Here is an 11,626-nt window from a genome sequence, read left to right on the forward strand (position 1 = left end):
TGAATGAATGAAAGAATGAATGAATGAATGAAGGAATGAATGAAGGAATGAATGAATGAATGGGTGAATGGATAAAGGATGAGCAAACAGTATAGATATTATACAACTAATGATTCATAGATAAAAATAGATTTAGCCACAACAGAACATTAAATTAACATTAGCTATTTTATCTGACGAAAAAATTTGTTTTCATGAATGAGTGAATGAATGAATGGAAGAATAAATGAATGAATTGATGAATGGATGGATGAATGAATTATAAATGAATTAATAATTAAAGAAGCTTTATCGCAAAAAAATCTACATCACCATCGTACGTTATGTATATATTATTATCTCTCTCTCTCTCTCTATATATATATATATATATATATGTGTATATATATATATACATATATATATATATATATATATATATATATATATATACATATATATATATATATATACGTGTGTGTGTGTACGTGTTGCAGGATATAATATTGAAATATATATATTCAACGATCTAACCAGATGATAAAAATATCCAAACCACACAACAACAGAAGCAATTAATTACAAAAGAATAAAAACAAAGAGAGATAGTAACAATAAAAAAGCCACCAACAACATGAATAATAATAACATAAATAAAAAAAATAATAATTATTATTATTTTTATTATTAACTAAACTATGAAGCTGAAAAACGACAAACAAAATCACATCAATATACATTATAAAATGTTGACCTCGCCAAAAAAATGTATAATTTTATATATTTGTATATATATATATATTTGTGTGTGTGTGAGTATGCGTGCATATGTGTATATTTGTATCTGTTGGTATGTATGTATATATATATGTATGTGTGTGTATGTGTGTGTGCGTATCGTTTGAATCAAGATTCTTGGCAGTTTAAAACAAATTAGCATGGCATTTTGATTATATCAAGCTTCTTATGATTAAAAACAAAAGAAAGATCAATGTACAATGTATATGATGTATAAAAATGAGATTATCAGAGAGGAAAGAACCAATAAATTAACAATAATTAATCAATTAATTAATTAAACAAAAATTGATAAAAACAATTAATTAATTAAGCAAATAATTAAGCGATTAATTAGGTATTCAATTGAAAAACGAACTATTAAAACATAAAGGGGGTTTTGTTGGAGTTAGGCGAATGTGTAAAAAAATCAATAGAGTAGATCTTGTTATTTTTATTGTGCGTGTTCGTGTGTTTATGTGTGCGTATGTGTGTGTGTATTTGTGTGTGTGTGTTGGAAGCAGCTTAGAGTCAATAGGTTCATCATCAATCTATCAGTAACTGGTTGAATTAATTAATTAAATAAATATTAACCAAATGAAGCTATTTCATTTGGTTAATGATGCTATTTCTAGAAGTTAATCAAAGTCTTCAAACTCGTAAGTTACATTTCGTGTTCATAATTACATACATATACATTGCCAAAGCCATACATACACGCACGCACACACACACACACACACACACACACACACACACACACACACACACACACACACACATCAACATGCACAAATGAACAGAAAAATAAGCTATGTACTTATCAATAAAATATATTCTATCATATATCGATACGCTATACTGCTACAGCATATACACATCTGTATAAATCAGAGAAAATTTCAAACATATAAAATATATAAAGCTATAATATAGATATTTTTGATTCAGTATCATCCAAAAGAGAGTATAGATAGATAAGTATCATAATCAAGAAAAACCACAACAGCCGAAAAAAAAACTATCATCTATTGAGTGACATCTCAGCAATGTATCCCTTATCGACGTCATCATGTTTTTTAGGGCCGCCGTCAAAAGGGGCGTCCACCCCCTCGTATATTTTGTCCTCTGAGTGCAGTTGCTCCCTTACGGCTAGCATCTTTTTATCGTTTTCGTCCATTATTTCGGCACCAGGACCGTAGTTCTTTGGGGTGAGGTTGTTGTTTTGGGTGTCGGATGAGAGGTTTTCATAGGGCGGAGGGGAAGGGGGCTGCTGGTGGTCCACGTATTTGTAGAATGACGTCATTATCGCGAAGATTATCGTCGTCACGAACATGAGGATGGCGAAGAAGAAAAACTCAACGTACTGTCGGTGTGTGTGTGTGTTTGTGTATATGTGTGAGTTCGTTTACGTATGTGCAAGTTTGTGTGCGTGTATGTATATGTGTGTGTGTGTGTATGTGTAAGATGTTTGTGTGTGCGCATGTGTGTGTTTATAGGCGTGAATGCTTTTGCGTTTGCACGTTTGTACATTTTGTATAATCTGGCAGAAAACCTGGATGGGGATTAGATTGGATCCGGTGACGATGACGTCAATGACGTTACCGAACGCTGTCGTCAGCAACCAGGCTGCCTGCACCACACTCTTCATCGACGATGGTGCCTGCGTGTTTGGAATGAATGAATGAACGAATGAATGAATGAATGGATAAAAAACTAATTGAATGAACAAATGAATAACTGAACGAAGAAATAAATGAGCTGAAGAACGAACGGACGAAGGAGAGAACAATTTATCAATTGAACCAATAATAGAACTTCTAATGAAATAACGAACCCAATCAACATAATAACAAAACACTCAATTAAAATTCAAAAACCACTACCACACCACCACGACCACACCACCATCACATCACCATCATACCACCTACCTGACTGTAGGCAAAACTGAGTCCAGTAACAGCGAAGACAACCTCTGCGAGTGTTATTAGGATGTACTGAGGGAACTGGAGCCATATGGAGACAACGTTGTGTGGCAGATCTTCCAGTAATGTGGATGTCTGAGTGAGTGAATGAATGAGTGAGTGAGAGTGAGTGAGTGAATGAGTGATTCAATGAATGAGTGGATGGATGAATGTATAAATGAATGAATGAGTAGATTACCAAATAAAAAAATGAATGAATGAATGACTGACGCATAAACGAGTGAATAAATTTTCAAATACCGAATGCAAGATCGAAGAGTCGAGATCAATAAAAATTCTAAAAAGATAAACCAGATACGATAAATAACGAAACGATAAATAACGAAACGATAAATAACGATACGATAAATAACGAAAAGAGACGATAACAGGCAACAATACTAATGATCATCTAACCACTTTACTGAGTTGCTTGTTAATTAGTACAGTGTACTTCCCACCGTTGCTTATGAAGAATGTCTCCAACTGGTACTCATCCTTATTATCTTCCTGCAGTATTATCCTGTATCTACATGTATGTACGTGTATGTATGTGTGTGAGTGTGTATTTAGGTGCCTGCATGTATGTATGTGGGTGTGTGAGTGTGTATTTACGTGTGTGCGTGTGTGTGTGTATATAAAAACTTTATAAAAGTATAATGCATGTTTTTCGTCTTATAATTGCAAAATTTATGGCAAAAATAAATCACAACTCGTTATAGATCAATGAAAGTAGAATACGAATATGATGCAATAACAAAATAAAACGGTGAAATAACGACACAGTAACCATATAATACAATGACAATACGATACAATAACGATACGATGCAATAACGATACGATTACAATTCGATAAAAAAAAAATGAAAGTAAACTATATTTAAGTCACTAGATGAAACAACTATACGACAGAAGCGGCAAGATAAAATAACGTTACGGTAAAAAAATAACGATACGATACAGTACAATAAAGTAACGAAACGAAACGATACAAAAAGGTTCGCTAACAGTCCGGGGCTGACGGCTATGTACTGGTAATTGAAGGTCGTCATCCAACTCGTCTTCTCGGAACCTGGCCAAGTAATCGTCATAATGTTATCAAAATGACGTCATTCAATAAAGATAGATAAGAACAAAGAATAAAGTAGATAACGAGAGTGGATGGAGAGAATGAAAAGTAAAGGAGAGAAAGAAAGAGGATGGAGAGAATGAAAATAAAAGTAGGAATATTTTCAACGGAAAACTAGCAGACACTTCTACTACGGACCTTGTCTGATGAGTTTTGCGCTCAACTTCTTCTCCGTCCTCGAGCCAATCAGGATGAGTCTGTCGAAATGATGACGTCATCGTCGTGTTATTTTTACTACATCATCATCATCATCAATCATCGCTATCGGCATCGTCAACGTCATTACAATGATATCATCATTATCATTAGAAGTACTATCACCTTACATATCATTATAGCATCCTCGTCATTGCTATGCTATCATCATTGTAAATGTAATCTCAATTTATTATTATCATTATTAACACCATTACAATGACGCATCGGTATCCATATTGAAATCAACATGAAGTCATCATCATTGCTATGACATCATCATTGTAACTAAATCATCATTCCTACCTATAACATAATGATGATGATGATGATGATGATGATAATAATAATAATAATAATAATAATAATAATAATAATAATAATAATAATAATAATAATAATAATAATAATAATAATGAGAACTCTTATATTTCATCACCTTATATAGCATTCTCCAGTTGGCTCGCGTTCATAATCAAATGAGAACTGTTGGAGAAAGGAAAGGTTGTCAGTATTCAGCAATGAATGAATGAATGAATGAATGAATAAATGTATAAGAGAACAGATGGACAGATGGATGGATGAGTGAATAAATAAATAAATAGAGAAAGGAATGAATGAACGAAAGAACGAATGATTGAATGAATGAGATTTTAGCTAAGCCATATTTCACTCAAATGCTTAATTCATGTGAAATAGATTTCATTTAAAAACATTGCATCATCTCATCTCGAGTACCTCCTCCTCATCATCATTAAGCCAACAGATCACACTCACTTTATCACCACACGACGCAGATTTGTGACATTAATTATTTATTATTTATTCACTCATTCATCCATCTGTACTCTCATTCATTCATTCATTCTTTCAACATGTCGACACCATCACTTACGTAACTGACAGCGACTTCATTCATTCTTTCAACATGTCGACACCATCACTTACGTAACTGACAGCGACTTCATCCACGCCTGTAGCATTGACGTTGGCAGTGACACTGTAGACGACGTAATAAGATAACTCGTGCCTCAGACTTAACGTCAGTGAAGTTTGACTGAAATCGACACTCGGGCAGGATGTCTCGGTTGGTCTGCTGGCCAGGAACTGGTATTTGCTGGCTGGGATGGAGAGCTGGGAGCTCATCTGCAGAGGCGCGCGAGTAATTTCATCGATAAAAATTTTTGATTACTTGATGAAGAGATAGAGATAACGTAATTATTGTTGTCCTCACACTTGTCTTCATCATAGCCATCAACACCATTACCCTAACTTACACTATCCTGGTCCAGGTCAAGTTGGGGCAGTGACCCCGTGACCTTGATGGGGCAAGGAACCTGATTGATGAAAGAGATGCGAGAGTTGTTCGCCTCGATGTTCATCTGCGTGTTCTGTCGGAAGGTGAACATGTGAGTGAACATGTGAGTGAACATGTGAGTGAACATTTGAGTGAACATGTGACTGAGCATGTGAGTGAACAGGAAGGTGAACATGTCGATGAACACATGAATGAACACATGAATGAACATATAAATGGAACTGCTAGCGAACATGTTGCAAGAGACACACACGTTGGTTCAACCTTACGTTAAATGTAGACACATGGAATCAATTTTTCGATTCATCCAGAAAAGATTTAAGATAAAGGTCAAGTGAAAATATATGGTAAGTAAAAAAAAATAGAACAACCACCAAAATAAACAACAACCACAGCAGCAGCTGTAGCAGCAGCAGCAGCAGCAGCAACGACGTCAACGTCCACCAATACAAAAACAACAAAAACAACGAACGTCGATGGTAATCTGCAGGAGACCAGCCGCAACGAAAGCCAGGGAAGCAAACAACATTCCGACCACCAACCTTTGCAATGGTCTGTGTATGTTATAAACGTTCATGTGAATATTTACAATATTCTATAAATTCTACCGAATGTAATCATTCGGTAGAATTTATAGAATATTGTAAAAATTATGGTCTACAATCGGTAGAATTTATAGAATATTGTAAAAATTATGGTTTATACATTCGGTAGAATTTATAGAATATTGTAAAAATTATGGTCTACATTCGGTAGAATTTATAGAATATTGTAAAAATTATGGTCTATACATTCGGTAGAATTTATAGAATATTGTAAAAATTATGGTCTATTATGGTCACTACGACATATGACACGATGGCTTGATGGTTAACGTGCCTGGCGCTTATAGTGCAGTGACTGGATTCAATTGCAAAAAGACCCCCCGCCGATCACGTACAAATGTGTGTGATGCATTAAATCACGTGTATTTACGTGCACTGTGTGTGTTTTCTTTTGATGCTTCTGAGAATAATGAATTGCAGATAATAGGTTTATATATTTTTTTTTATACATCATTCATTTATCCAATTTATTCATCCATTAAATCAATCTATCATTCATTCATTCATGTATACTTTCATCTACCATCAATTTATTCATCCATTCATTCATTCATATTCATTCATTCATTCACTCATTCATTCATTCATCTATCAATTCATCGCTAACTTATTAGGAACTTTCAGTTTATCCATGCACGGATAGAATCCCAATTCAAAGAGTGGGATAAAAAACAAGATCAGTACGCAGTTTATGGCCTTAATTATTTCATTTGGATTGGAATGAATGAATGAAAAAATTAATGAACGAGTAAATGAATGAATGAGTGAATGAAGGAATGAATGAGTAAAGGAATGAATGAGTGAATGAAGGAATGAATAAATGAATGAATGAGTAAATGAATGAATGAAAAGAAAGAGTGAATGAATAAAAACTAACTGGGAATGAATTCATGAACGAATAAATAAATAAATAAACAACAACAACTTTACCACTACAAAAAAAAATTAACATAATTATTAAAAATATAATCATAATAATACAGGCATGCATACCTGTATCTGCTCAGGTAGTAAGAACCAGTTGTCAGTCTGTCGAGGGTGCATTTAGAAGACAATTTTTGGAATGAATTAATCGGTGCATTAATTTGATAATTGTTCGATTAGTTAGACAATTAGTAGATTAATTAATTGGTTGACTTATGATTGAATGAATAAACGAGCGAATGAAAATATGAAGAATGGATTAATTAATTAATCCTTAATAGGTTTACTGTTTGACTGACGGAATGGACGAGTAAATGATTGAATGAATGAGTGAATAAATGAATTAATGAATGAATGAATTAATTAATTGATAATTGATTGATTGGTTGATGGGTTGACTAATCGATAGACTGACTAAATAACCAATTAATCATGAATTAATTAATAAAAAAATGAATGAATGAATAAATGAATGAATGGAGTAAATGAATGAATAAATAATTGATTGATTGACTAAGCAACCGAAAACTGACCATTCTCCTGTCCAGTTGTACTGATTGAAGAGTCCATCTTGAGCCCTGAACATCAACAACATCAAAATACAAAACATGGAAAAAACATCAACAACCAAGGTGACTACAACGATAACCACAACAACTACGTAGCAGTCGAAACAACTACCACAACACAACAACCACACGACAAGTACCACAACAACAACAACAACAACAACCACATAGCAATCTCAGCAACCACAATACGGCAACTACTACCGCAACAACGACCACATAGCAATCCCAACAACTACACGAAAACTGCCACTACACAACCACCACACAACAACAGCCACAGCCCAACAACTACAGGACAACTACCGCGACCCCGACAACAGCAACTACCATCTGATCAAACAGAGCCCAGAAGACAGGAACGGGAATGAAGAGTAAAAAAATTTTCAGGATCTGCTTGACGTCAGCCAAGAAGGAGTTGTGGTACTCTGGGCCCGCGTAGTCTAACCAGTGCTCCTTCGATGTCTTCTGTCCTGACATCTTAAACTTTATTCGGTTCTTAATGGCGCTCTGGTTAGAGTTTGATTGGATTAGCGAGACTATTATCGTCACTACTGTCAGTAAATATTTCGGTCGTCATCATAGTTTCTACCATGATGATTATCATTCGCCATCATTATCGTCGTCATCGTCACTATCACCATCGTCATCATCATCATCATCGTCATCATCATCACCATCTCACTCACTCCAATGCACTTGACGACATTGGTGATGACGCTGCCAGCTGGCGGCCTGATGGTGTACCACTTCTTACCCCAGACGAACAATCCTAATAATGATGATAACTATAATGATGACGATGATGATGGTGATGTGATAAAAAAAAATATGAAGAAAATGAATGATAATATCGGGAGATAGTAATAAATATCCGTATTTAGTCATCGCTATTTTTCGTTTGTATCTTCGTCATCATCATCATCATCGTCACCATCACCATCACTATCATCATCATTATCGTCGTCGTCACCATCATCATCGTCGTCATCACCATCACCATCACTATCATCATCATCATTTACTAACCAACGGCTATGACCATGAGTAGAGCGGGTATGCCAAACGCCAGCGAGTAGCACTTCTTATTGAAGCAAGTCACTCCGTCTGATTGTACGATCGATGATGTTCACCGTCATCATCATCCTCATCATTGCAATCACACACATTTTGGAATAATAACATTTCATTCTCGTCATAATCATCCTCCTCATCATCATCCTCCTCCTCCTCCTCATCCTCCTCCTCATCATCATCCTCCTCCTCCTCCTCATCCTCCTCCTCCTCCTCATCATCATCCTCCTCCTCCTCATCATCATCATCCTCCTCATCATCATCCTCCTTCTCATCATCATCCTCATCATCATCATCCTCCTCCTCATCATCATCCTCCTCATTATCATCATCCTCCTCCTCATCATCCTCCTCCTCCTCATCATCATCATCCTCCTCATCATATCATCCTCCTCATCATCCTCCTCCTCCTCATCATCCTCCTCCTCCTCATCATCATCATCCTCCTCATCATCATCCTCCTCCTCATCATCCTCCTCCTCCTCATCATCCTCCTCCTCATCATCATCGTCGTCGTCATTGTCCTCTTCATCGTCTCTTCATCATCACAACCATCATCACATGCATCACCATCATCACTGTCAGCGTACTTACCTTTAATCAGTGGCGTGAGTACCATAGATAAGAAACTGCCGAGGTTGATGGCAAAGTAGAATGCCGAAAAGAACATGCTTCTTTCTTTCGTCTATGGCAGAGTTTAGAAATTATATTATCGTCAATTATGCAACTTGATCGGTGCTGCGTGGATTTATGGATATCCACCATTACCATCGTCATCGTCGTTAAAAATCACCATCATCTTTCTCATCATCAGTATCACCTAGCACCATCACCATAAAACCACCATCGTTATCATCATCGTCTTCATTATAACCTGGCTCTCTTTGAATTGGTCCCCACCAAACGCGGACACACAGGGCTTAATCCCTCCCGTGCCAAACGCTATCAACGTTAGCCCTAAACTCGGCCCTAACCTTACGGCAGTGATGACGATGATGGTGAGCATGATGATGAAGAAGATGATGACGAAGAAAAAGAGGATGATGATGAAAATGATGATGACGAAGAAGATGAGGATGATGATGGAGATGGCGATGATGAAGAAGAAAAAGATGATTGTGAAGAAGAGGATGATGACGTCAATGACGATGATGACGTCAATGACGATTGATGAGTCAAACCGAGGATGATACGTCAAACGAACGACATTGATGACGAGGTTGATGAAATGGACGATGATGACGACGATGATGTCAATCAAACCATGGTCCTAACCAGAAAGGTGGAGGAAATGCCGTAAAAGCCATTAAAGTACTGCCAAGAGTGTACACAGCAGACAAGTACAATATTGTACTGGATTGGTTGTGAATGGATGAACGAACAAATGAATGAATAAATAAATCAATCCATCAATCAATCAATGATTGTTAAGCTTTACCCATATCATATCCTTAGTATATTCTGTTTACTGCAGATATGCACAAGTACACACACACACGCGCACAGCACACGTACATAGATACACATAAACACATACTTATTAGCTAACTATACCAATCAATAGTAACAATGACAACATTTATAATTTCAAAATTTACAGTCTGTAAAAGTTCCTACTTAAACTTTCCGATGTATCCATCGGCCAGTACAGCCCCTATGATGGGGGTGAGGTAGCAGCCAACGATGAATGCGTGGTACACACCTGTAGCTTTGTCACTCGACCACAACAAGTGATCCATGAAATACAGGACCAGGATTGCTGTTTGTTTGTTCGTTGGTTTGGGATGTGGTTGGCTTGGGATGTTGTTCATTCGGGATTTTATTGGTTTGGGATGTATTTGACTAAGGATGGATGTTGTTGGTTGGTGGTTGGTAGGTAGATGTTATTATTATCATTGCTGTGTCACTAAATCATAGTGACACAGCAATGATTGTCGACAAGACAAGATTGTTGTTTTTGGTTTCGGTTGTGTTGTCGTTTGCGGCGTTGTTGATTAGAATGTTGCTGTGTTTGTTTTGTAGTGTTAGGATATTATGAATGGGCTTTTTGGTAGTTTTTTAAAACTTGGGGCTATTATTGCTATTATAAAAAACTCTGACCTCGCATGCCAAAGTATGAAAACCTTTCACACAGCTCATTGCCAATGATGAAGAGGACCGATTTAGGATATGGAGATTTCTAGATTAAATTATAATTAAACAATTAATGAAATATACAAATATTTAAATGATATATATTATGTAGATTATTAATATATATAAATATACATATATAATATATTATACAACATAAACATAAAGTATTTGTTGTATATTAGTTATTAATGTTTTTTAAATATTCAATGGACACCTGAATTAAGTCTTCATTTTCTTTTCTATCTTCAGTCTCTGATTGATCAAAAAAATTTATTTATTGATTATTGATTTAATTAAATTAACACCTAATTTTAATTTGATAAAAAAAATTTAATGAGGTTTTTTTTTATCTAATTGCATAATACATGTAGGTTAGGTGATTAGGTAGCAGATCATATGAAGCATAGTAGACAGAAAAAAAATAAAAACAATAAAGAAGTGTTTACAAAATTTTAACCTAATAAAATATAGAAGATTAAATGACATTTTGATTTTATTTAAAAGCTAATTCATTTCAATAGAAAAAAAATTATAATATTGTAACAATACTGAATAAATACATATATAAAATACAATATACAATACAATACAAATTGAATACAATACATACCTGAATTAATTTTGTTTTTTAAATTAGTTTCCATTTGATTACTCATCATGACCATGGAAAATGTTTACAAGTAGAGTCTCTTTTGATTTATTTTAATTATATTAACTATTATAATAAATAATGAACTAACAAATTACTTAAAATTTTTTATTTAAGTTGAAAACAGACAAAAATAATTTTGTAAGGAAGGTGAAATGAAAAAAGCACCAGCTGTTATGAATAAAAAGATGTTTTAAGATGATCAGAGTAAAAAAAAGAAGCATCTGGCCGATCTAAAATATGTGATTCTTCCTGATTTTAGTGTTTCGTGGCATTTCTAGGAGATAAAATAAATTAAAAT

At 34.9% G+C, this 11,626-nt stretch overlaps 1 protein-coding gene across 1 annotated transcript; it reads right to left on the bottom strand.

The window, feature by feature from the left end:
* Positions 1-1,780: 1,780 nt before the first annotated feature.
* HELRODRAFT_111363 (hypothetical protein) lies at positions 1,781-10,895 on the bottom strand (the record flags this gene model as incomplete). The annotated part of the gene is made up of 17 exons (XM_009018577.1): positions 10,147-10,895; positions 9,664-9,880; positions 9,415-9,639; positions 9,135-9,225; positions 8,496-8,573; positions 8,156-8,238; positions 7,797-7,964; positions 7,431-7,475; positions 6,967-7,002; positions 6,581-6,669; positions 5,841-5,922; positions 5,328-5,441; positions 4,995-5,196; positions 3,144-3,397; positions 2,691-2,819; positions 2,312-2,419; positions 1,781-2,122 (listed from the first exon to the last, which is right to left on the bottom strand). The coding sequence occupies exons 3-17, from the start codon at positions 9,544-9,546 to the stop codon at positions 1,781-1,783; spliced, it is 1,953 nt and encodes a 650-aa protein (XP_009016825.1). The 5' UTR covers positions 9,547-9,639; positions 9,664-9,880; positions 10,147-10,895.
* Positions 10,896-11,626: the final 731 nt, after the last annotated feature.

Source organism: Helobdella robusta (assembly GCF_000326865.2).
Source record: "Helobdella robusta unplaced genomic scaffold HELROscaffold_22, whole genome shotgun sequence".
NCBI lineage: Eukaryota > Metazoa > Annelida > Clitellata > Rhynchobdellida > Glossiphoniidae > Helobdella > Helobdella robusta.